This window comes from Gouania willdenowi, chromosome 9 (assembly GCF_900634775.1).
Source record: "Gouania willdenowi chromosome 9, fGouWil2.1, whole genome shotgun sequence".
Classification (NCBI taxonomy): Eukaryota; Metazoa; Chordata; class Actinopteri; order Blenniiformes; family Gobiesocidae; genus Gouania; species Gouania willdenowi.
This window is the reverse complement of record NC_041052.1, coordinates 5,307,802-5,335,662: the sequence shown is the minus strand read 5'-3', so window position 1 is coordinate 5,335,662 and position 27,861 is coordinate 5,307,802. Positions and strand designations below refer to the sequence as shown.

The following is a 27,861-nucleotide window of genomic DNA, read 5'->3' as shown; positions in this document are numbered from 1 at the left end:
GCCTCCACTGTCATTAAAGTGGCACTTTTTTCCACCACTGATATGAACTGTACAAGTATAGCTGCTATAATTAGAAATATACATTTAAATGTATATACAGTAGTTGCTGCACCTCTTCCTATGAACTGATGTCCAACTTTTTCTCAGAAAATCTAAGTTCTTCTCCCAGGATTTGAATCTTTGAAACACCAATGAACTACATTCCATGGTAGCTCTATGTTTTCCTGCTCTGGTTTGTTTCTCTCTCATTGTTGGTGGTACTTCTCTGCTCCCTCTATGCAGTGCATTGATAACATTCGCTGTAATGGTCTGATGACCAGCGTGTTTGAGGAAAACTCCAAAGTCACTGTGCCTCACATGATCAAGTAAGCATTTTCATGATTCTGTGAAGAAGAGGAACATCCATCTCTTCATGCCGTTAACTGTGAAATGACAGTATTTTAGCAAATTGCTTTTTTTCCGTTTGGATATTCTGTTGCTGAGATTTTTGCGTGAGCGTATCTTCCTATATTTTGAACCATCTTTGAAAAGTGTTTCCTTTTCCTTTTTCTACTCTTCGCCCTTTTCATAACCTTCTTTTTGCAGCCCCAAAGTCACCCATACTTGGTCTATGTGTATGTGTGTACGTGTATATCCATCAGATCCGATGTGCGTCTTCATAAAGATGATGTTGACATTTGCTTCAGCAAGACGCTCAACTCCTGTAAGGTCCCGCAGATCCGATACGCCAGCGTGGAGCGGCTCCTGGAGAGGCTGACCGACCTGCGCTTCCTCTCCATTGACTTCCTCAACACCTTCCTGCACACGTACAGGATCTTCACCACAGCAGCCGTGGTCATGGACAAACTGGCCGACATCTACAAGAAGCCCTTCTCCTCCATCCCAATCAGGTCATACAGTTTACACAGACACACATTTTCTGATTCATCATTGCTTCTCATATGGTTTTTTAACTTTTTATTAATGGAAATCTACATTTCCTGTCATTTCAATCAGTATTATAACCTGTTGTATGTTCATTAATATTATTACATGGGAATTTGGGACTCTGAGAGTGTGGATGATATTATTATTATTATTATTATTATTATTATTATTATTCTTCTTCTTCGTCTTCTTCTTCTTCTTTTTCTTTTTCTTTTTCTTCTTCTTCTTCTTCTTCTTCTTCTTCTTCTTCTTCTTTTCTTTTTCTTTTTCTTTTTCTTTCTTTTTTTCTTTTTCTCTTCTTTTTCTTTTCTTTTTCTTTTCTTTTTTCTTTTTCTTCTTCTTTTTTTTTTTTTTCTTTTTCTTTTTTTCTTTTTTTTTTTCTTTTCTTTTTTTTTCTTTTTTCTTCTTCTTCTTTCTCTCTCTCTTTTTTCTTTTCTTTTTCTTTTTCTTTTCTTTTTCTTCTTCTTTTCTTATTCTTTTTCTTTTCTTTTCTTTTTCTTTTTCTTCTCTTTTTCTTTCTTCTTTTCTTCTTCTTTTTCTTTTTCTTTTTCTTCTTACTAATAAGAAATATAAAGAGAAATTTGGAAAATTTGAATTAAAATGATAAAGAAAAGATTTGCAAACAAAACTATCATTTACATGTGTTTATTAGAATGCTGGTTTTGTTTACAAATCAAAAATTAGTTCTCATGAAACTATACATTTTTTTTTTTCACGTTCTCTGAAGTTTTGGTTGTTTTCCCCTCCTCCAGATGAAAGTGACCAGTAAAAGACTTATAACATCGTTACGTTACCATGTAAGAGTCATAAAGAATACACTGAGAAATATGCTTTTTGGTTGCAAATTACTTGATTTAATGAAACCAAGGAGTCAAAACAGTGTTCATCTTTTATACTGTAAAAGTGGGTGGATGTGTTTTGTGCAGACATGAATAATTTCCTCTAGGGCCGTCGGTGGAGAGCAAAAGTAGATGTAGTTAATGTTTTACTTTGACATTACCATGACATTTATGGAGAAACACCAGTGAAAAACTCCAGTGTGTTATTGAAAAGACAGTAAAGAGATTAACTATATATGAAACTATTAATGAACATAACAAGGTAATATATATATATATATATATATGTATATGTATGATTATAATTGCCTTAACAACATTGTCCGAAGGAGGCCCCGCCCACAAGTTTGAAGTTGAAACGCTAACAAAAACTTAGAAAACGAGAACATGAGAACAAATTTTTGATTTGTAAACAAAACTAGGAAATTAGTTAGTTGGATGGAAAACCACGATAAATATATAAATGAATCATCTCTGCCATGGATATTTTCACCTGTTTGTTTGTTTGTTTGTTTGTTTGTTTGTTTGTTTGTTTGTTTGTTTGTTATCAGAAAGAACACAACAGATTTTCTCAAACTTTTGACCGTAGATGGATCTTATGCCATGGAAGAAATTACAATTTATTGCTATTAATTAAATATTTATCCATTATTCTATAACACGTGTATTACGTACTTTATTTGTCAGACTCTTTTTCTCATTTATCTAGTTTTTTGTCGTCGTCGCTCCTCCAACGTATCTATATTGTAAACATTCATCTCATGTTCCCATGTCATTGTCCTCTTATCAAACCATCAGAGCGTCTGTTAAAACATACGTTTAATGTTGTACGTCTTGGTTTATTTTTTCATATCCTTTCAGGGCCCAGAGCCACTCATTTCACCGTCTGTCCATATCATCCATCTGTTCTGACTACAGTCTGAAGATCAAGAAGATAGCCGTGGATCAGTCAAAGTAACGGACTCTCCTCCTCTTCCTCCTCCTCCTCTTCCTCTGTCCAGTCTTTTCTGCTTGAAGTAGTTTAACCTCCTCATTCTCGACTCAAGCATGACAGGACTGTTTCTTTACCTCTGAAATGTTACCAATTGATCCTTAAATATTTCAATAGGCTCACTGTAGATTTCTAGTTTGATCGGATCAATTCTTTTTGAGATAAAGACAATTTAGTGAGGGTGTATGTGTCCTTTTTATTCTTCCATTTTCAGCTCATAGGAAACTGAAATTTGCTATACTAATGCATCTCCACCTACTCTCTCAGAATATATTAAACGCCCCCCACAAAAAAGAGAAAATGTACAACATGAGACATATTTTTATGCTGTATTTGTTTCTGTAGGCTGCACACTTGTTTATTTCTCTGTTTGGTGAAATAAACTCAGTAACCTGGAGAAGTCTCACAAACACAAAACTTTCCAAACTATGAAAACTCCCGAAATAAATACATTTATATCTGATACATGGGTCATTCCATGTCATTTCAACACATTTTCAGGACATCCCACGCAGTTCAGTCTCAAAAATTTTTCACCAATTGTTTTTCAATAATTCAATTGGCACACCATACATTTTGAGTTTGATCAGATTAATTCTTTTCAAAAACGAATAAACAATAAATGATTGTTAGACACAGAGGCAAGTTACAATGACCTCATGCAAATATTTTTCAATATCGGCGAATAGTGAAATAGCCTCAAATTTGGTCCAAAAAAAGTTGCACAATGAAAAATTGCTTTATATACCAAGAAAGAGTAACCTTTATACTATATATATATATTGATATATATATATATATATATATATATATATATATTAAAAAAACACATTGTTTTTTCTTACATTCCCACATGCAGTTATGGGCCAATGGAAATAGTAAAATAAGTATTTTTTTCCGATTTCAAGAAGCTGTCAGCCAAGAACCAATGCATATATGTGACTAATCATTAGTGATGTGAACAGTCTATGCACATAGCTCTAAGCTAATCAAATTACAGGGAGCTGAGACATATGCTCTATATGCCATATGCTTGTTTACTGAAGGCACAAACATGTTCCAGACCCAACGTTGAGGAGCTGGCATGTCCACCAGATACGATGTATAGCAGATATTTTTGTATGTTATGATAGAGTAGGTGGAGCTGTATTACTATATCAAATTTCAGTTTCATATGTGATGTAATTACTGAGGTATTAGAAGCTGAAAATGGAAGAGAAATAGGGACGAGCGAAAATTGATACATACACACCTCATTAAATTGGCCATATGTCAAAAATGATTCATCTGATCAAACAAAAACATTTACAGTGTGCCTATTTAATAATCACAAAACAATTGGTAAAGAATTGAGAAATTTTTAAGAGCGAAGTGCGTGGGATATTAGTTGAAGTGACGTGGAATGACCACTGTCCCTCCATGTGAGCATTTGACTGGTGGTGCATCTCCACTGTTCCCAAGTTGTTCATATTGTGACATTTCCAAAGAATTTGGAAAACAGATTTAGATAAAGTTAGTCCATACATCACTTCCTTGAGTTAGTCATCTCCTTTCTTTTTTTTTTATACAAAAACGATCCCTTTCTTGTTCCATTCAAGCCTGTTTTCGTTTTCTCTTTGGAGCCTCGGCTGCTGTCTGCATCTTTTCTGTATGAATTTCAATCTTCTCCTTCATTTTTCTCCTCTGCCTCTCTGTTTGGGATGTAATTTGTGTTTCTATTTCCTACTGAATCACACACACTGTGAATAAATGATGACTGTGTTTATCTTTGCATGATTACTTCTCCCCCTCGATGTCGCACTGTACGGCTCTCTGGGAAGCATTTATGTTCTTGTCAAATTGATCACAGAAATGAATGTTGAACGAGGATTTTTTATCATCAACTCTAGTGAACTCCACCCATCATACACGTTATGTGTTCTTCACTTTTGATCTGTGGCTTTAATAAACAGCAGCACACATCTTACTTTCTAAAATAAAGTGTATTTGAAGATGATCACTGCCAGATTCAGTGTGCTATTCTCCCCCTGTATTTAAGTCAGTCGCTGAGCGCCTATATCCCAGTTACGCACTGTGAGTGAAGCAGCACTGAAATGTGGGCGTTCCCATTCAAATCTGGCCTTGCGTGCATTCTCCCGTCTCTGTAAGTTCTTTTCCTCTAACGCGCTTCCCACCCTGGAATAAGTGCAGCACCCCGATAAGGTGAAACATTATATTGCACTAGAAATAAGGACATTTTAGGCCACACATACTCATAATATTGCTCTCACGGTGTTCAATATATTTACATTTTTGTGTTACATTTGTCTTGCGTCGTGTTGCTAATCTGAGCTGTGCGCACTCGAGTTGCGCCTCAGCTGCTCGATAAATGAAGCTCTGACAGACGTCGGACTTCTGTCCACGTTGGTTACAGTGTTCTCCAACTATTTTCACACCGTGTCCAACGTAAAGCCACAGTTTGATCCACTACAGAGTAAATAATAAGTGAAACAAGCTGTCATATGCGGAGGTTGGGGAAATGTGACGCATGTGACGACAGACCAGTAATTGTAGGAAGCTAATGGTTCTGTTTCACTGCAAACATCTGTGTCTCTTCTGGATTAAAGCAGGACTCTCTGCAGGGATTATTTCCTCAAACCTCCAGTGCATCATACTTTAGAGCAGGTACTGTATTGATGGTAAATGATGCTGATGCGCTGATCATTTCCGAATGCAGGAATGGAAGAAGTTAATAAAATCAGGCTTTCCACGCAGACAATTGTTAATATGAGGGGATTTTAACTGTGACTTGGACAGAAGAATGCTCCTCACACTGCAATTATCTAATCAAATCAACCTGTTGCATTGTTTATCAATGAAGGAGTTTCAAATTAAAAGTGTGCTTTATCATTTTTTCAATGACATTTCAATGACATTTACAAGCGTTGGGTAAACTCTATGTTCCGTGATTTTTAGACAGCCCCAAAAAATGACATCATGGCCCAGTCCGCCTCCTTTGTTTCAGACCGCCTTCATTCACAGACTACGCGCTTTCGGCCTACTTACACGCGGTGGGCGTGTCAAGAACCTGGACCGGAGAATACACGCAGGAGAGAAGCGCTTAAGTCCAGAGGGGAGAATAGAGCCCTTAGTAAATATTTTTAGTACAAGATTGATTTAGTAGGCAGTTGACAATTGTGCATTAAGTGCATCATTTTTGAATAGCTATCATAATTTACTTTCACTTTATATTTCTTTTTTTACATATTTGTCAGGCTGCTAAATTACAGCAAAGGTGTATAAAAGAAACCTAAATATAGACATCAGTGACTGTAGAATAGTCAGTGATGATCCCCTTCATTAGAGATGCAGTCTGGCAACATAGATGGAGAAGCAAAAAAATGTACTTGAACTTAAAAAAGCAAGTTAAAGCTCCTAAACATCCCATAATTATATATATTTTTATCAGATAAAGATGTAGTGTAGGCCGATCAATAAACCAAAGATCATTTGCTTTTAAAAAAAAATGTAAAAGGTTGAAATTGCTGCTTGAATGTTTGTTTTCATCTCCACTGAACTCTCTCTTGTTGAAAAAGTTTCTTGCATTGCATTGTGGGAAGTGGATTCCTGTAGACGGATGCATTGAAGTGTTTTTTAGTTCATTCTTCGGCTGCTTTCACACCGGTTTAGTCCCAGACTTGTTCTGAATGTGTGGAGGATTGGTGATTATTTTATCACCTTGGTTTGGCTCGGTTTGTGTTCACAGTTTAACTTCTGATCCGCCCCAAACAGCCTCTGGTGCAGTAACATGAGCTGACCACTTAGGGTGCTGTTACTGGAGCACAAACCCAAAGACGAGCTTCTTCTTCTCATTAATGGGTCAAAGATGTTGTGTTCTTTCACATTCAACAATGGAGCAGCAGCAAATGTATTTATTTATTTGTTTATTTCTCAGGGACAGTGTACATTAATATCCACAGAAAATGTACCAGATTTAGCCAGAGGCTATTTTTTATCTGTAGTCCGTGGACAGAATGTTCAAATGTCACCTTAAAAGAATACAATCAGAGTCAGAATGTATTTATTTATTATTCCCAGGGGGAAACTGCTTACGTTACAGCCACTTAAGAAAAATCCCAAATAAAAGAATAAAACGTTTAACAAAGACGAAAGAAAGAATAAAATATAAAATAAAAGTAAAATACTGTTAAAAATAAGGATCAGATACACACACATTACAGTAGTAAAAAATAAAGTAATAATAATAATAATAACAGGAAATATGCAATAAAATATACAGTGAAAAATGTAACTACATATCAACATATCGCACTACCATTTACATATTATTGAGATAAAATAAATAAATTAATAAATAAAAAACAGTATTTGATGAGAGGTAATCATCAGATAATAAAACATGCAAGTTCATAAAATAAAACATTAAAAAGTCACCAAGAAGCACACACAGTCAGGGGGGGCACAGGTTAATGTTGGCAAGTTGTTGTGCTTTTGGTGCTTTTAAAGCCGTTGCATGCTCTCCCACAATCCCATGCGCTCTACTTCATCGCTGATATTTCCTGTGTTTGGTCCACTCTGAGAGCGGTTGTGTTCATGGCTCTCCTAATCGCTCTAGACTTCCATTGGAAACGCTCTGTGACCGGCAGAAACAATCCCTCTTTTTTGTCTGTTTGATTCACTCTGGACTTTGTTTGACCAAATGAGGCGTATTAAACGCTCTAGGATGCGTCGGTGTGAATGCACTCCTTTACTGTCATTTCTTTTTTTTGCCCTAAAAACTCTGCCAAATTGACTTCCCAACACATTTTCTGATCTTTTCACTTTAAGAATGAAGTAAAAACACTTCTATTCACCCATCTCCAGGACTCCACATCCCACAATGCAAGGTACAAATATTTCCGACAATGTCAATCCGTTTACAGTGGAGATCAAAATAAAGCTGCACATTTTGTGTTTTCTTTCTTTCTCCTTGTCTGCACATGCTGTCGTAGGTCAACACTACATGAATGATTTTTGCAACAGCTTTGCCTGTTTTTTTTATTGCAATTAAATAAATGCATGTATTTTATTGCATAATTGTGACTATCACCAGCCCTCCCTAAGTAAGCTACAATTTAAACCTTTTACATCTTCTTTCAAGCAGTGATTTTTGATTGATTGATCTATGAGGACTACACTATGTCTTTATCTGATATTAAGTGATCGTCTCCAGGTACGATAGGGAAGTTAAAAGTATAGATTTTGTTCTAGCTCAGGATGTATTTCACTGAAAATCGTCATTGTTGAATTCTCTCCGACTGCACTGTACGAAGCCACTAATTATGAGTCATTCTGGATAATGACATAATTTAAATACTGGATTTAGCATCGATTGCCTCGAGCTCAGAAGCTCTTATGCATGTTTTTACTTTTTCTTGAGCTACACTTTTCTTTTTAATGAGAATCTGAAAACACATTGACTTTGATCTTCAGAACAAAACCTGAATTTCTACCAAACATTCATTGATTATTCTTCTTCTTTTCAGGTCTTTGGAGTTGTTTTTTGCCACCAATCAAAGTAACAGGAGTTCTGAGCAGAACAACAAATCTCCTCGCCTCTGCAGGAAGTTCTCCTCTCCTCCTCCTCTGTCCATCCCATCACGGACATCCTCTCCGGTCCGAACCCGGAAGCTGTCGCTGCACTCGCCCATCACGGCCAGGGTGGGGGGCCTAGACCTGACCAGTCCCATTTCTAACTCAATCCTCAACCACAACACCTCCCAGTCTGCAGCAAGCAGCCCCACATCCGCCCACACCCCTCAGACCCCAACGTCTCAGACCACCACCCCCACTGCCTCCTCCCCTCCCCCTCCTACTCCTTCTTCCACCTCTCCTCCGCCCAACATTGCTAAGACCCCCCAGGATCAAGTTCCTCCCAGTCCCTCATCCCCAGACCAGTGTCCCTGCCCGGCCGCAGAGGGGGAGGAGCCCCCCAGGATTGACCCCTTCTGTGGGAAACTGCGACGGAGCATCCGCAGAGGTACACACTCCTTTTATCTCACAGTATTCACCATCTAACACGGAGTACATTAAACATGTTCATGCCGGGGGCCAAAATCCCTATTATTGACATCTAACACCCTGTTAATTAGCTTAACCCGCATGCTGCGTTTTTATTAAACATGCCGACATCCCCATTAAATACTGTTTAAGTACTCACAGCAAGAAGGTCCTGGCTTCAAAAAGACTCTTGGGTCCTTTCTGTGTGGAATTTGCATGTTCTCCCCATGGTTGCCTGGGTTTTCTCCGAGTCCTCCATCTCCCTCCAACCATCCAAAAAGATGACTGTTAGGTTGATTGGAGTCTTTAAATTGCCCGTAGGATTGAATGTGAGTGCGAGTAGTTGTCTATCTGTGTTCCCCCGAGATGGACTGGCGCCCTGTCCAGGGTGTACCCCCGCCTATCACCCAATGAGAGCTGGAGATAGACACCAGCGGACCCCCACGACTCTGAAAAAAGGAATAAGCAGATCAGAAAATGGATGGATGAATGGTTGAAACTGTCGCCCCCTGTGGCCACTGATTTTTTGTGGGTCAAAACAGTTTTTATTCTATTTTGGTATCGGCATCTTTAGCTTTTCCTGTTTTTTTAGAGCAACTAAAAACAGCACAAGTTGCCATTTTGACCAAAAAAGCTGCTAAATTATCTAAAAATCAGGCTGAATGCTTCACTCCAATAGAAAACAATGGGATGTTTACAGGCAGTAGGGCCGTGTGACATCATCAAACATGTGATTTAAAAATGGAGGAACACAGGCTCTAAACCTGTAAAGTAGTCCCATTTTTAAAAGACATTTAAATCAATATGGTGCATAATAATGTGTTCTGTTTTAAGGCATAAATCTTCTAATAAGTACATTTCAAAGGATCCCTTTAAAGGAGGGATGAAATTATTGGTCATTAATAGACTTACAATACAGAATAACAGATTATATTGCTTTGTAAGTGAAAGAAAATAAAAGCTATTAACAAATGAACAAACTTTGCTCTGAAAAACAGACATAACTAATCAAGAGAAGAAAAAGTCTATGTGCAACAAAAATAAATGTAAAAAATAAATTAAAATCAAGATTTGGATTATTATTTTGTGATTATTTTTGAGTAACTTTTTCCAACACTTACGTGGCTTTAGTTTTACTCTTATATTTTGTTTCGTGGTTAACATCTTTAAGGAGGGTTTAGAGTTTTTACTCTCCTTACCACAAAGTGTTTAGTGGTGAGCTGAAGTGTGTGTGTGTGTGTGTGTGTGTGTGTGTGTGTGTGTGTGTGTGTGTGTGTGTGTGTGTGTGTGTGTGTGTGTGTGCGTGTGCGTGTGCGTGCGTGTGCGTGTGCGTGCGTGTGCGTGTGTGTGCGTGTGTGTGGAGGTAACTCATCAAGTGAGGAGTGAAGTGTTTAGTGTGAGAGTACAGCGGAACCTCATTATCTCATTGTGTTTGTGTGATCTGATAGTGTGTGTGTCCACGTCTCTCTGCACACGCTGTGATCTTCCATTGTTATCGTTTAAGAGCCTTTCTGCACGAGGGCATCCAAGGCTGCACCGATACGACAAGCTGCTGTAAAACCCTCATTAGCCAGTGCACATATGCAGCTGTGTGTGCGTGTGTGCGTGCATGACACGCTAACAGTGAGCTGTTAATGGCTCACAAACTGACAGACCCATTAGCACCATGAAGACCCTCTAAACCAGTGGTTCCCAACCTTTCTTCTCTTGTGAACCCCTTGAGCCTCTTTGTCATACTTTGAGTACCCCCTCACTCATACGTGTTCATGATTCTCCAAAAGTAGAACATAACACAACTGAATATTCAACACAAGTCATTTCATTTCGTCTTCTTGAATTGAACAATTAATATTCACGCATTATCTTTTTATTCAACTCAAACATGAACTTATGTTGCCTTCAAGGCAATAAAAATAAGAAATATTATAGTAACCGTTTGTATAATTTATAATGTTTTATTAATACTGATATATTATGATTATATTGTTATTAAATAAAATAATAAAGTTGAAATTAGAAAAAAAAGGGAAAAATAATAAGTAATATAAATTAAAAAAATACAAAACAAATAATTAACCTGCCTGTGTTATATATAACTTTTATGACAATGACCACAAAAGGAGCTTCTTTGAATATGTCCCCTTTAAACAGGCATTTAAACTTTAACAAGTCATTGTGCACACGTACCATTTTGTTTTTTAATATCTTGGAAATAAGTTTTTAATTTTTCCACGTACCCCTGCAATGTGCTCACGTACCCCTAGGGGTACGCGTACCCCTGGTTGGGAAACACTGCTCTAAACCACTCCTGTTTATCTTCAGCTGATAATATGTTCGTGCATGAAAATACAAACCGTTCAGAACTGTGAAATACCTGATGATAGTAACTCTCCTGTGGTTGGGCTGTGCACGTAACAAAAACACTGAACTGTCAGACTTTCTCGCTGGATTTTTTGACGTGCAAACTTAATGGAATGTCTTGGAAAAACATACGTATAGACAAACCACGACATAAACACAGAAAAACAGTGACCCAAGTGTAAAAAAACCACATATTAAGCTGCTAAACAACAGGTTAAACTCACACACTACACACACTATAATGCATGCTGAAAATATACAAAACCATGACGAAAATACAAAGGATTATGTCAAAAACACACAAATTGACAACACAAATATACACACAGAGAAACTGTCTGAAAAATACACGCAATGATGAGGAAAGTACACAATATGACAACTAAAATACACAAAATGATGCCAAAAACATACAAAATGACAAAAAACAAACAAAAACAACAATATACACAACATGATGACAAATAATACACAAAAACCCAAATTTTCATAAATTGATGTGAAAAACACAAAATCATGACAAAATGACAACAAAATACAGAAAACCTCCAAAATACACAAATAGACAAAAATAAACACACACAATCACTACAAAACTGTTGAGACAGTTATATTTCTCCGTTCTGGTCTTCACCCCCTTTAGTTTAAATTTTTATATTTATATATATATGTTTCTCAGGTCTCTTTTCAAAATGAGACCTGGTCTTAATAAGATCTTTTTTTTAATATCAAAGATGTTTTCTCATTAAATGTGTGAAGTATGTACTGTATGTACTGTTTTTCTTTGTGGACCAGTCAGTTGAATCTGAATAAGGAACAAGTTACTTTCACTCCTTAATTTATCACCAAAAACATTGGTAAACTTCAACATGTTTTCTCTGGAGACAGTGTTGTGCTATTTACATTTAAATAAATAAAGTAATTTACCTGATTAATTGAATAAAGAAAAAAACAAATGCGTTACTATGAATAATAATATTTGCATTAATTTAAATAAAAATGATTCAAATACTTCAACTAATGCTTTTATAATCTTCATTTCACTAATAGACGTAAAAAAAATAAAGCAGTAACTAAAGGTACAGTAACAGTGACAGACTTCCTTGATTTGATGAAATAAATATTGAATCATGTCTACATCAAAATGCTGCTGAAAATTTAACCGACAGTAGTTCTATATTTTACCATTATTGTTATAATTTGGTTTAAATTCCTTTGCTTGCAATTCAAAAACACCACAAATGCCTTTTTTAACTAAATTATCAAACTGAATGCTTAAAGACATTCGAAGATATTTTCACAAATGTTGTAGAAAACAATGAACATTTCAAAAATTGTGTTTCTGTTTGGTAACACGTCAGCTTCCATTGTGAACATCCCATTAGGGATTACAGGTAATGTTGCTGTAATGTCTTCCTGTCTAGCTGTGCTGGAGTCAGTATCACTGGAGAAAATCATCCCAGAGTCCCCACAGAGCAGTGAAGCAGGAGACATGTCTCCATGTCGCTCTCCCTCCACCCCTCGACACCTCCGCTACAGACAGCCTGGAGGTGAGTCTGTTACTGGGTTCACTCACCAGTACAGCTCCATCAGCTTAATGTTGTCAGAAGGTGAAATTTGGCCCATGAATTGACATTTTTTAAGATAAAAAAAACCAAAATAAAATCAGTTTCTTGATGATCAATAATGTTTTAACCATGGATCGATACACATTCAAACATTTTATCACTGGCATGGATCCCCCGCTCTCTAATTAATTATGTGCATTACATACTGCAAGGAATAACTTAGATAACTGTCATGTTTCCTCTCTTTTGTCAAACAATAATTATTAAATAGTAATCTTTTAAAAGTTCAGTATTGCTCTTAACAATAACCATAAGTTATGTTTGTTGTGATTTTACTGGTCTGGGGCCTCATTTATAACCGTAGCGCACTCCCCAAAACAGGGCCTGAAACATGTGAACGCCAATTTCCACGCAAAATTTCTGATTTATAGAGATAAATGTTACGCGAGAACGTGCGCTCTGATACGGTAACTTTTTTTTTTTTACCTTACACGCTGTCGACAACACTATATGTAGTGCAATATGCATGTATTTTTATTGCGGTGAAATAAATACATTTATTTTATTGCATAATTGTGACCATCACCAGCCCTCCCTAAGGAAGGGTAAGAAAAACTGAGAGTTACACCCTGGTGAGGGGGAAAGACATCATGTCTGATGAAGGACGTTTAACCCGAAACGTCACGTTTTTTTTTTTGGTGTAAATTAAAATTGTGAGCTAACCACGCAGTTGTGCGGACCTTTTTTTCATCTCATAATAATGACAGCTTAATGTCAGCCTCATGTTTAAAACTTTGTAGTGGCATTTCCATTCCCTCTGTTCGTTTGAACGCTGCTGTACGGAAGTAGTGATGCCGTATAGTTCAATATATTCTTTCTATAGTCTATGGTTCAGTGACGCATGCTGGATTCCCCTCGCTGATGCGTTCAAGTCATACATACAGTATATGATGGTTTTCTCTCTCTCTCTTACCCTTAAGTAGCTAATATATATTACCCCTGCAGGCATTTTTGCACCTCAAAAAACATCAAAACAAACATCATCTCACTGCTGTTGGTCATGTTTTCCGAGTTTACGGAATTAAACACATTTACCTCGGAGGTCGAAATTGACGAGCCGGATCTTTTCGTTGTCACGTACTGAGATTATAACCCTAACCTAACCCTCACCCAATCCCATAAACAAATAAAATATGTGTCCGTTCACTTCAAAACAAAAATAAACAGAAATGAATTATTATCCTTTTAGCAAAAATAAATTTTCCGGTAGTGCGCATGTGTGCGCATGCGCGTATATGCACAATATATATATATATATATACAATTGAATGCAGCATTACTTTACTACTAATTACCAAACACGGAAATACTATTTGATGTTGTTGGCACAAGTGAATATTCACTATCATTTACAAAACCGCAGACAAATTATAAACAATAAAAACAAAACAAACAAAAATCATATTTTGTTTTTACTGAAGGTCGTGTGTGTGTTTGTGTGTGTGCGTGCGCGTGTTTTCAGTCCAATCAGGGGAAAACTCACGCTGTCCCGTCTCTCCTGCCTCTGCCTTTGCTATTGCCACAGCAGCAGCAGGACACACGACACCACCAGGTACATCACTTGGATTCTTCATTTCACTAAAACAACTATTCATCAGCTCTGGATCTTCTCAAGTTTTCAAAATATAAAACAACCAACACTCTACAGCTCAGGTGCTAATGCATTGAAAGCTCATCTAGTAACTGACAGGGTTCTCCAGTCAGTTTGGACAATTAATAATTCATACAGTTTTTAATGTGTTTACCAATTCAAAGAAATCACAGTCGTTTGCCTCATAAATGCTTGTGTCCATATGTTGATGTGCAACAAACCCAACACTGCCAATCAATGTGGACTGATCATAATTCAATGCCTTAGCTAGGATAGATCATTTTAGTTTTAGTTCAATTTTAATTTAATGTTACAAGCATAAAGTGTTTGATATCGAACATTGTTTGTCAATTGCAACATGCAACAAAAATCAGTGAGTCGTGTGGATTTTAACAGTGATCAATAACTAATCTTTAGGGTATTACAGTTATCTTGCATGATCTTATTCTTCTGAGGAAATCCTACTTCCCATGCACAAAACATTATTAAACAAAGCACAAAGGTCCAGTTCCATCCCGGATCCCCTCAGCTTCAAAAACACACCAATCATCCTAAAGGGTTAGGGTTAGGGTTACACCTCATTGTAGATGATGTTTGGAAAATATCAGAATTTTATCTCAAGCTACTTTTTTTTTAAAATTCATTCCAGCATTTTGAATTCGGAACATTTGGAGTCAATACAAAACAGTATTTTTGTACATCAGCTTTTCAGTTATGTCTCCATGCAGTTTGGATGAAATGTATGTGTTTTTGTCTCAATAACTGAATATTAACAGATGGTTGAAATCTGCCTTTAAATGCTAACTAAAATTGCCTGGCCCCTGACCATTGCTGCACAGCTGCTATCATTTCTCTTTTAAAGGGTTAGAGTAACAGTCAATAATCATAAAAATAATGAATAAATAAATAAAATAACAATAACATAAAAAATACATAACATGGTATCACATAATTCCCACCCAAAGTGTAATAGCTCTATGTTAATATGAGCAGCAGATTCTAACTTGCTTATTTTACTCAGCTGGTATTGTGTTGGCTAACATGAAGCGTATTGACCTTCTGTACCAAAACTCACTGCTCTGTGTGATTTCATCCTCCAGTGTTTCCCAACTCTGAGAGAACGTGTGACAAAGAGTTCATCATCCGCAGAGCTGCAACTAACAGAGTTCTCAATGTGCTGCGTCACTGGGTCTCCAAACACTCACAGGTCTGTCAGTGGCTACTACTGCGAGTGTGTGTGTGTGTGCGCGCGTGTGTGTGTGTGTGTGTGTGTGTGTGCGTGCATGCGTGTGTGTGTGTGTTTTGCTGGTGTCCTCACTATTGTTATCCTTTTTTTCTTCTGTCGTTCGTTAACTCCTCCTACATCGTGACAAATAACCAATCAAAACATTCAGAAAGTCTCAGAGATTTATACAAACCATTCAACTTTGAACATGTTCAGTTAACACGTTCTAATACGTTTTTTCAACCTTATTGCTAATGTTAAGCTAATGCTAGGTTAATGCTATTGTTAGGCTAATGCTAATGCTAGGTTGATGCTATTGTTAGGTTAGTGTTAATATTAGGATAATGCTATTGCTCGGCGAATGCTAAAGCTAATGCCAGGCTAATGTCAATGCAAGGTTAATATTAATGCTAGGTTAATGCTATTGTTAGGCTAATGCTAGGTTGATGCTATTGTTAGGTTAGTGTTAATATTAGGATAATGCTAATGCTTGGCTAATGCTAATGCCAGGCTAATGTTAATGCAAGGTTAATGTTAATGCAAGGTTAATATTAATGCTAGGTTAATTTTAATGCTAGGCTAATGTTAATGCTAGGCTACTGATAATGCTAGGTTAGTGCCAATGCTAGGTTAATGCTAATGCTAGGTTAACGCTAACGCTAGGCTAATACTAGATGAATGTTAAAGCTTAGTTAATGGTAATGCTAAGCTAATGGTAATGCTAAGCTAATTTTATGCTAATACAGTGCTAATGTCAATGCTAGTTAATGCTAATGCAATGATCGTGTTAATGCAAGCTAATGTTAATGTTAATAACTTATGCTCATTCTAGCTAATAGTAGTTAATGCTAATGCTAGCTAATGTTTATGTTTATGCTAATGCTAATCCTTATGCTAGTTAATGCTAATGCAGTGCGACGTGGGCCAGCACCTGTATCCTCACTTGCATTTTTTTCTGCGTTCCTCTGAAAGCAGACGACTGCTGCTCCCTTGGTTGTGCGTTAAAACCTCGTGCACACGATGCATCACATCAGTTTTACATCAGTTCTAACTTTGCTGCTAGTTTGGCCTCGTGCTGAACAGTCATTGTCTAATAAGTTCAGCATCGATGTAATTGCTTGTTTCTTCTCTCCGAGGTCTCTGTAGTGTAACCGTATTGATTTGCTTTAAGTTTTTTTAAAAATTTAATATCACAAAACGCAGAGATGACAAGCAGGTCAGCTCATTAACACTCGTATCCACCCACACGTAGTCGGAAGCAGGAGAAAGTAAACAGCTAGTTAAAACCGACCTTTGAACAGACATTTAACTGAGGCGAGACCAAAACAGAGAGAAAGAGTAAAATAAGAGTTAACAGGTAGAAAGCTTTCCTCATAAATGACTGCATTTCATAAATAAACACACAGAATAAAAAGTTATCAGATCTGCAGCATAAAAACACTAGAGGTTATGGAGCAAAGAGAGCGGTGCATTTTTCATCCTCATATTGAGGAGTGATCGTAGAGACGTCCTGCACACACTGAATTATTACAGTAAGTAATACAACCTGGAATAAGGACGACTGATATGTAAAAGGAAATAAAAACAGGATGCACAGGAATCAGGGTTGGTGTCAATTACATGTTTACAGTTACGATTACAGTGACCAGCATTTTTCCCAAATACAACTAAAATGACAAGAAGTACGTTCTCAATTGCTAAAGTTAAAATTCAGTTAATCACATTTACAGGTAGTGGGTAAACTTGATATGAAACATTTTTTTTAAATTGTTAACTACGTACAGTATGTGTAAGCTGCAGAACTGTAACATGGTTCCCCAGTTTTGTGTTTAATTAATTTGTAATGTACAGTTTGTATAGAATTTATATGTACATTTTCTGAACTCAATTATAATTCAATTCTGATTACAACATCAAGTGATTTTTTCCAATTACTATAACAATTATAATTATGTCATAATTGTAATTAATGATCAAATATGTGATTTGACCCCAATCCTGACAGAAATGCTTTGAAAGCATCACTAAAACCAAAGAATGTATGTGAAACTACTTAGGAAAAATGTTACAGTAAAACTAATCAAATAACTGTTGACTATACTTTTTTATAAAATCAGATGAACTCTCCCTGCTGTTCCCAGTTCTTTCTATTTATTATGTATAATTATTATGATAGATTATTACTACTTTGTTTAAGAGAAACTTTCTTTGTTATCCATTAAAACTCTGAGCTGCTGAGAATCAGAGAGCGGTGCATGTACAGTATCTCTCTAATCCAGTGCTTCTCAAAGTGTGGCGCGCCCCCCGGTGGGGAATAGAGACAGGAGGACATTTTCAATTTCATGCCAATATTCTTCATTGACTATAAAGATCATTAACATGAAATAAAACGCCTACACACAAGGAAAGTAATAATGAGAAGCCTGAAAATGTAGCAAAAATGAAAAGAGCATTAAATTATTAGACTGTGTTAGATGTAAATGTAAAGTGCAAAAATAATGATTTACATCGTAATGTGAAGTGGAACAATGACTTAAGAAATATGTTTCCTTTTATGTTTGATTATTTCCTGTATTTTTGACTACTGCACTTTTTAATTAGTTTTTTATATACAGGTGATTAGTTTTATTTAGTTTGGCATTTTTTTTAATTTGTTTATGAAATATGTTACTTGCATTATGAAACATGATGTTACTTGTTTCCTATTAGTTCATTTCATACGTGCACTGAATTTCCTTTTTTTGATTTCTTAAGCTTTTTGGCACAGATTGCAAACAATGTTTTGTTATTTCCTGTATTTTTGACTACGACACTTTTTAATTTAATTACTTAGTTTTTGATTTATTATGAAATATGTCACTTGTTCCCTGATAAGTACAATAAATTTGAAATTGTGTTTTTTATTTAGGATTATACCCAAAAACCCAAAAAGTTCTAATAACAAAGATTGTCCTAGCATTAAAAACCATAATAAATCTTTCCTTCATAAAAGCTTTTTATTCACCACTAACTTCAGTCTTTTTGTAAATGAACTATTCTTTCCAAAGGGCAAAGCAGCTTCTAGCCTCGTGTCTGCCTTTTAGCTGAAGTGAGGATTACAGATGTGCGTCACCGCTCTATTATTCATGTTTTTGGGGAAGGTCATGTGTCATTTGTCTCTTTTACAGGACTTTGAAATGAATGGAGAGCTAAAAATGTCAGTGATTTGTCTCCTGGAGGAGGTTCTCAGAGACCCAGACCTCCTGCCACAGGAAAGGAAAGCTACAGCCAACATCTTAAGGTACAACTCAACAAGCTCACCAACACTCACACATGGACTCAGGAAACAGCTCAGATTTTACAAGAGCTTTTTGTGTGTTTTTTACAAAAGCTTCTTCTCATTAAACTGTAGTGTGTGTTGTTTGACCTCTTGCTTTTTCTGTCAGCGCACTTTCCCAGGACGAGCAGGAAGACGCCCAGCTGAGGATCGAGGACATCTTACAGATAGTGAGACAATTATTCATTCAATCAAATATATATAATATACCTCAGCCCATTAAAACACATGTACATTAATGGTCATCCAATAATCTGATTTAGAAGAAATCCTCTCTGGAATCCACGACCCTGTAAAAATGAAAATGGATGGATTTCTAAAATGGCAAGAAATGAAAAGCATTAGATTTTATAGGAACAAATTATTCACTAAATTAGGATTAAGACATGTCACAAGATGGGTTTCTATTACAGATTTTTGCAAAATAAAAGCGATATTTCTAAATGTCGACAAAGTGTAATTGCACTTTGAATGTGTTTCTATTGAAGGTTGTTTGGAGCCTCGTAGCTCGCGTGAAATTTCATCCCGTGAGACTTTGCTGCAAACCTCCCTTTAACTCTCTTTGTTGTTTCACGTCTAATGTGGCAGTAATCATTTTATAATACATTTGAAGTATACTGCTAAGAAATGTCACGGTCTCCTCTTCTTTCCACACGTACCGTGTCATGTTTTCGCGGAGAGAAGTGGTCATGTGACCAGGTGCGTCAAGTTCTGTGACGTGTATTTGCGGAAAAAGTGTTTCCCTGGCGTTTTTGCGACACATTTCAATATTGAAACCTCTAAAATTCTTCCTCCGGAAAGCATAAAAACTTTTTAGCGTTAGAGTGTTTATTCAAAAGTCCGTTACCAGCTTTTATTGCGCTATTTAGATTTTGCGCGTTTCTAACGGTAATGGAAACACAGCTACAGTGGAGCAAAGTGTACTTTTTAGTACATGCTCAGGTCTCAGAGTGAGGTATCAGGAAAACCACTGTCATTTGTCAAACCAAACACTGTCAGATGACACGTCCTCAGGCTTCAAAATAAAAGTCATGTTACATATTTTGAAGAAACCAGAAATACACATGACGTCATCAATATGTGCTGCTTCGGATATGAGAGTAAGTTGAAATTTGTTGTTTTCCATTCATTTTTAAAGGTTAAGATATACCAATGTTTTATTTAACTATGTATTTATTGATCAAACAATATGTTAATATATCTTAACTTTCTGAATGAAAGGGAGCAGAAAGAAGAATAATATTATGTAATCTGCCCCTTAGGAACTAATCATCAGTTTACAACAGCATGAGAAAACAACAACAAACAGTTACAATGTCTACGATGATTACAATATAAGCATAGTCACGCATTCATGTCAAATTTTTCTGTCATAAGAAACCAAAAATGAACAAACCAGAAAACAACACTATAGAACAAAAACATACAAGCAAAAAGGGTAAACAACAACAACAACACAACAATATGGTACTTTAGAGGAATTCATTATATTTGAATAATGTACTTGTTTTTATTAGATGTTTAAATCTTATATTTGCTTTACATTATTTTAAATCCTTGTTCCAGATTGTTCCATAAAGACACCCCTTTCACAGAAATGCAACGCTCCTTTAATAAAAATCTCTTTTCCTTTTACGTTATACTTACTTACTCTTTTTACAAATCTGACCTGGAGATTTACAGGTAAGATTTACTTACTTGGTCATGTGTACTTTCGGTTCCTTCAACACAAAATGCCAATGTCGTGTTTTACCACCTGAGGCCGTTGAGTCTGATGACTTTTATTTTGAAGCCTAAGGCTGTGTCATCTGATGGCGTATGGTTTGACAAGTGACAGAACTTTTCCTGATACTTCACCTTGAGCCTTGAGGATGTCCTAAAATATGCTCCGTAGTGGAGAGGGAAGGTTATTCTAAATTCATACTGATGTAAAAACAACTTTTCTTCATTAGAGGAAGTTGTCCTGCTTTATTTTACTGGTGCATGTTAGTCGAGAAGAAATGAAACAAAACTAAAACATTGGTTTGAAATGTTGTTTCAATCTGACAAAAGCCCTAAAAAGGTAATAGTATTAATAATTGTTTTGAAGAGAAAGAAAAGAAGATTGTTTTCTGGGCTGTGTAACGCTGTCATATAAAAAGAGATGGAAGAACACAGACTCTCTGATCAAAGCAGAAATTCGGTTTTAAAACATCAAATAAATGCACTCAATGTCCACTGTTCCATGCAGTAACTTTAGGAAAAAGCATTTATTAGCAGTAAAACCTCTACAGGAGGATTTTTACACATCTCTGCTGCTGCTCATATTACTCTCTCCCACTCTGTGTAAATCATCCATCTTTCACCTCAGAGATATCGTAGCTTTGTCTGTTTGTGCTGGTGAACGTGTAGAGAGAACCATAATCATCACAGCCACTCTCTTCTTATTAGTCGTGTCTCGCTCTTTGTCTTCATGTTCTTGGTCTTTGTGTTGCAGGCCGACTGTCTGAAGGGGGAATGTTTTGAGTCTCTGTCTGCGATGGAGTTAGCTGAACAGATCACTCTACTGGATCACATCGTCTTCAGGAGCATCCCCTACGAGTCAGTGTTCAGCCCTCACTAATACACTAAGAGTAGGGCTGGGCGATATGACCAAAAATGTATATCATGTATATCTACTCTAACGGTTTCAGGTATTTTTTTCATGCATATTCAGGTGTTCACGACATTTTCTACAGGTTGAGAGAAGAATTACTGCAGTAGATTGACTTAGGATGGTCTATTTTACTGTCATGATGAGTGAATATTGTAGAAAAATTCCACACTAGTAGTAAGTTTAGTAGTAAGTACAAGTTTGCAACAGCAGCCCAATGGCTAGCTTAGCTTTAGCATTAGCTTGATTTCTAGCTTTAAATGCTGCATACTCAGTGGTGTGGTGGTTTCTTATGGTGAATAATGTAGCGTTTTGTTTGCAGCTCCACCAGGACTTATTTCCACGTTATAGGAATTACAATCCTTTGCTCTCTTTTTTTGTGCATTACTGCCGACATGCTAAGCTAACCGTGCCTCTGTGTCCGTGAGTGTTGTTCTCCTGTAGCAGAGACATGCGCACACAGGCACATGCTCACATGCAGCTTCGGAGCTTTCAATTGTGTCTTTCTTATTCATTTACACGTATGATTTACACCGTAACTAACACCATAGCGCTACTGTTTACCTTCATATTTACAAGTGCAACGTTGAAAAGGGTCTGGTCTAAAACGCGGCACAGCGTAGCGTTCTGAAGGTTGTGTAATCAAATACACCGGTACGGCGGCCTTTTAAAAATTCATATCATAATGAAAATATATACCGGTATTCAGTATGAACCAGTATACCACCCAGCTCTATCTCAGAGGGACACTTTTAATGCATTTGGAAAGGCAACAGAGATCATTTTCACGATCCAAAATCGTTTGAAAGCCACAGCCCTAGAGATATTAATAATATTAATAATAATGTTAGTCGGTTGATGGTCCAATTATTACCTGCTGTGTTCATTGTCCATGTTTTTGTCTCTCAGGGAGTTTCTGGGTCAGGGCTGGATGAAGGTGGATAAAACAGAAAGGACGCCCTACATCATGAAAACCAGTCAACACTTCAACGATGTAACGTCCTGCTAGTGCTTTAAACATCTCCAGTTCTCAGTCAATCTGTGAGCGTCCGCTCTGTGATGTTTTTTAATGTGCTGCTGCTTTTACAGATGAGTAACCTGGTGGCCTCACAGATCATGACCCACACCGACGTGGGCTCCAGGGCCAGCTCCATCGAGAAGTGGGTCGCAGTGGCCGACATCTGTCGCTGCCTCAACAACTACAACGGAGTGCTGGAGATCACATCTGCTCTCAATCGCAGCGCCATCTACAGGCTGAAGAAGACCTGGGCTAAAGTCAGCAAACAGGTGAGACGTTTAGCCAGAAATCAACAAATCTATTCAGCTTTTATGTCAGAGGTGTCAAACTTATTTTAGTTCAGGGGCCAAATACGAAGTTGTTTGATCTTCAAAATCTGTCAAAAATAATCCCCCGAAGTTTGTATTGTTCGCGCCGTATAAATGAATGATACATAAAGTATGTAAGGAAATATCCAGGAAATAACTTTCATATATCAGACCGTGCAGGATTTTCTCTTTTAAATATAATAGATTTTGTGACCAATTTTTATTTAATCTTGTGAAATAATTTCAGGAAAATTGAGTTCTATGAACAATTTGAGTTTGCAATCATCCAAATATTGTAGAGTTTTTATGAATTAGTGTATTTAGAAAGGCTGAGATATCTACAACTGATTTATTTAGAAATGTAAACAATTTATGTTTTTTCTGTTTTTTTAACTTTCTCCTACGGGCCAAATTAGATGGTCTAAAGGGCCAGATTTGGCCCCTGGGCCTTGAGTTAGACACGTGGGTTGGGGTCAATTATAATTGTAATTGTGTAATTGATAATTCATTACAATTGTGATATAATTGGAATTGGAAATGGAAAAAATATGCTGATGTTGTAATTGTAATTGAATTCGAATTGAGTTCAAATAATTGACTTTGTAATTGGCATGAGAATTGGCTTACACGTACGTTGTTAACAAGTATTACATGTAATGTGGTTCATGTAATAATGTTTCATATATAGTTGGACAAGAAATCACAACCTGACTCTAGAACTCAATCCTCGATGGCATCTCGGCAAATGTCAATGTAATATTAAAAATAATATAATATTATTATGTATCCTCTGCTCTTTGCGTAATGACACCAAACCTTAAATAACATAAATGATGCTTTTCCTAGACAGCCTGTCTACCCATGCAGCCTCTTTGATTTGATCATTTTATTATTTTTATGTTTTTGAGAGGCGCGTAAGTACATGATGGTTTGCTGCAAATGCCTTATTTGCTCTTTAATTGCTACGCTAACCTTTAAAAATGACAGTGAACATGTGGTTTTGTGGTCTATTGCAGGCTAAAGCGCTGATGGACAAACTGCAGAAGACCGTGTCCTCAGAGGGAAGGTTTAAAAACCTGAGGGAGACGCTGAAAAAGTGAGGCTTCAGTTTCTGCTTCTTCAGAATCACAATCAGAATTCCTTTATTTGTGAAGGCGGTCGCATTTTTCTCCTCCTGCTCTCCTCCATATCTGCCCTTGCTGCCTGCTTGTGTTGTCTGCTGCTTTTAGGAGATTCTCTCCGTATTTATCCAAGACCAAAACTATGGAATTAGTCAGCTGGTCACTTAATACTATTGATCACATTTTTTAAATGAAAGACCAGATCGAGGAGAATCTATTACTGAAAGAATGCTATCCTGTAACAAAAACCATTCCTTATCACTGATTGGCCTCCCCCAACACGCTCAACGATGTGTCCAGTTTCACCGGGATGTTTACAGATCTGACTCTCTGTTCTCACCCTCCCCCCTCCAAATCCCCTACTCCCTGATGAACTCTCGGCTCTGAACCGTAACATCTGACTGTATCAGAGGATAGCAAAGTTTATTGAGTCTACGCCTTCTCTCCTACGCCCTCTAACCCCTTCTCAGCTCATGGAAGTGTGGAGATGCACTTACTACTGGCTGTACGCTGGATATCCTCTCCCCCTCTTCGCCCAGCCCCGTCCCCTACCCCACGTCCCCGACCCACGTCCAACTCCCACCTGCCCAAGTGCTGTACTGTGACTGTGTGCTATCTTATTTGTGTTTTTTGTCGCTGAGAGGTTTTTTCTGGTTCTGTACTTTGTTTCTCCTTTTGGGAATTCAGTTCATAACCTGCTTTTTTCCCCTTACCTCTCCTTATGTTGTTTTCCCATTTTTCATCTAAATGCTAGGTGCCTCCTATGCCCTTGGCGACCCACAGTTCTCCCGTTCTTGTCTCCCATGTTATTTGTTACTGTTCTTCCATGTTCTCTTTAGATGGGATCATACTGAAATTTGTGTAAAGCACTTTGTGTTTTTGTGAAAAGCGCTCTATAAATAAAGATTACTTACTTACTTACTTACCTATTTGTTGGTAAAAGAAATAAATCTACTGTTGTTATTAAAAATGAATGATTTTTTTTACTGGCCAGCTGCAACCCTCCATGTGTGCCGTACCTGGGAATGTATCTGACTGACTTGGCCTTTATTGAGGAGGGAACGCCAAATTTCACTGAGGAGGGACTGGTAAACTTCTCCAAAATGAGGATGGTCAGTGTATTATTATTATTATTATTAGCATATTATCTGCACAGAAATATTTTTGAGTGTGGATTTGATTTGTAATGTCATGTTTTCTTCAGATATCTCACATCATCAGAGAAATCCGACAGTTCCAGCAGACTCCGTACAGGATAGAGCATCAAACCAAGGTACGGCTGCACAAAGAACACATGTTTCATACTTATTATAAGTGAGACACTTAACAGTAATAATGGTGCAGTAAATAATAAACTTTCTTTCTAATATGTATAAAATATATAATAAAAAAAAACATACACAAGTTTGAAAAAACAGTACACTTCTTTTTCTATTACTACCCCTTTTTAACTCTTCAGTTTACATATATATATATATATATATATGTGTGCGTGTGTATGTATATCTACATATGCAGTATATACATATATAAATGTCTAATACTGTATATATACACATTATTTAAATATCCATATACAGTAAATATACCAAACAAATATCTACATAATTGTCTAACATACTGTATATACAAATACAACAGTTTTCATTATTCTATCTATATTTAGATATCTATGAAAGCATATATATATAAGCGTCTATGAATGTCTCAGAAAATACTGTACAAAATGCATAATTATTATATTTATTCCTCCTCACAAATAAAATATGTTCAAATGATAAAAGCAGTTTGTGAAATACAGTTTTGTCTTTAATTTGTTGAAATAAGGGCAACATTGAGGTGTAGTGGTCAGCACATGTGCCTCACAGGAAGAAGGTCCTGGGTTTAAACCCCCGGATGGAAACTGTGTGGTGTGCATGTTCTCCCTGTTTGCGTGGGTTTGTCAGCTTTGATATACTCATGGTCTCTTAAACCAGTGATTCTCAACTGGTGGGTCGGGACAGCTGGTCAAAAATAAATAAATACTTAATGTCTCATATTGGACTTGTCTTTTATTTTGAAAGAAACTTTTGTTGTGACAGACATATGGTGAAATGCATGTTGCACAGGAAAATGTATAAATTTATGTTTTAAAACAGCTTATATATGTTTTTTCAACAGCTATTTTTTAAAAACTAGATTTGGTTGGATTGACTTCTAAAAAAAAGTGGGACCCAATGACAAAATGTGGGTCCCAGGATGAGACCAGTTGAGAACCCATGTCTTAAATATCTCCTGAAATTCTCTTTAGCTTCATATTCAGCTTTTAGAGTCGTTGGAATGACACAGTTCTATAAGAAGTGAAGTGATAATCAATACGTTGATTTTTCAAAATCTTTATCCACCTTATTTTTAGTTCCATCTGAGACCCGTGACCATTGATGATCTTTGAAGTGTGTGTCCTTTGTTTGCACCAGGTGACCCAGTATCTTCTGGATAAAACACTGATCATGGATGAAGACACGCTCTATGATCTCTCTCTGAAGATTGAACCCAGGCTTCCTGCATGAGTTTTTACTGTGTGTGGCCCTTTGGAGCCTGAATGGATCTGAAGCTGCTCACCTGAGGGCAACAGGCTCCTCCCATCTCATCACGCAGAGAGCTGACTGGGAGAACTGTTTGGAAACGAAACCTGAGGAGGATGAGGATGGTTTAGTGTGTTCAAACACGTTGGCTTCAGTGCATGAGGGAGGGTGTGTGAGTGACTGACGTGTTGTTTGTTGTTTGCACTTCACACACTTCCTGAAGTGAAGCTGACGACTAAACGTGGGGGTGCAGGAGAGCAGTGGCTGGGAGCATGGAGCGACGTTCCCACATGTAGCATTTACAGTCCGTGTGACGGAGACGTGTCTCTGCGCCTGTTTGTCCGCGCTCTGCTCCGCCGCCTCATGTTGCATATTTGTGCCAACCTCCTCATGAGCAGGAGACCCTAAAAAACGCTTTCTGTGGTGATGACCATGAAGCCTGCATGAGTTTTTAAAAGCTTGAGATGTACCGTTAAAAATGGCCTTTTGACCTGACCTTTGACCCCTCTGCTTGGCTGAATGACTGTATGAAGCCTCTATGCATCCTTTACGGGCTGGGCTCAGAGCCTTTGAACCAGGGGTTCTCAACCTTTGGGTTGGGACCCCATTTGGGGTCATGAGACACTGGGAGGGGGTCAACAGATGCCTTCAAGAAACAAAGAAGATTTTTTGAACAATTTGTGCCAATTTTTGCTTATTTTCACCCTTTTTCTGCAACTACACTAAACTTGCCATATTTTAACCTATTTTTATCTCAACCTTTTAATGCATTTTTACTGCATTACTCCCATTTCTGCCACTTCGCCATCAAAGTTCAATGGCTTTTCTGCACATTTCCGCCACTTTCAAGCCATTTCCACCACCTTTCCCACCTAAAGTTGTTTATGTTGTCATTTTTCTGCAACTACACCAAACTTGTCATATTTTAACCTATTTTCATCACTTTCTCTTGCCATTTTTTTGCTAATTTGAATGCGTTTTTGCTACATTACTGCCATTTCTACCACTTCTCCATCAAATTTCAATTTTCTGCACTTTTTTTTTCTTATTTTAAGACATTTTCCACTACTTTCCCATCCTAATGTCACATATGTTAAGCCATTGTTGTCACTTTTAACCTCTTTTCACCATATTTCATGCTTATTTTTACCAAATGAACCACATTCACAATTTCTCATACCCATTATTTCCTAGTTTCAACTAATTGTTCCTACTAATGGTTCCAATATTGACACTTTTTTTTTTTTTTTTTTTACCACTTTTTCTGGCCGTTTTTGGCCACTCAAATTTTCTTCTTTTAA

General features: G+C 37.0%; 1 protein-coding gene across 4 annotated transcripts in view; it reads left to right on the top strand.

The window, feature by feature from the left end:
• The window catches only part of LOC114470210 (ras-specific guanine nucleotide-releasing factor 2), a 63,705-nt gene extending 36,449 nt beyond the window's left edge, over positions 1–27,256 (top strand). Inside the window, exons 14-29 of one of the 4 annotated variants that reach the window (XM_028458249.1) lie at positions 283–365; positions 642–890; positions 2,628–2,720; positions 8,283–8,776; positions 12,582–12,707; positions 14,248–14,337; positions 15,477–15,583; positions 18,769–18,881; positions 19,027–19,087; positions 21,394–21,497; positions 22,459–22,543; positions 22,639–22,836; positions 23,892–23,971; positions 24,991–25,108; positions 25,201–25,269; positions 26,453–27,256. In XM_028458249.1, the coding sequence (XP_028314050.1) occupies positions 283–365; positions 642–890; positions 2,628–2,720; positions 8,283–8,776; positions 12,582–12,707; positions 14,248–14,337; positions 15,477–15,583; positions 18,769–18,881; positions 19,027–19,087; positions 21,394–21,497; positions 22,459–22,543; positions 22,639–22,836; positions 23,892–23,971; positions 24,991–25,108; positions 25,201–25,269; positions 26,453–26,545 (2,163 nt within the window). In that variant the 3' untranslated portion in view covers positions 26,546–27,256. The remainder of the gene's footprint in view (positions 1–282; positions 366–641; positions 891–2,627; positions 2,721–8,282; positions 8,777–12,581; positions 12,708–14,247; positions 14,338–15,476; positions 15,584–18,768; positions 18,882–19,026; positions 19,088–21,393; positions 21,498–22,458; positions 22,544–22,638; positions 22,837–23,891; positions 23,972–24,990; positions 25,109–25,200; positions 25,270–26,452) is intronic. The other 3 variants (XM_028458247.1, XM_028458246.1, XM_028458248.1) reach the window with 3 other exon arrangements.
• The last annotated feature ends 605 nt before the right edge of the window (positions 27,257–27,861 follow it).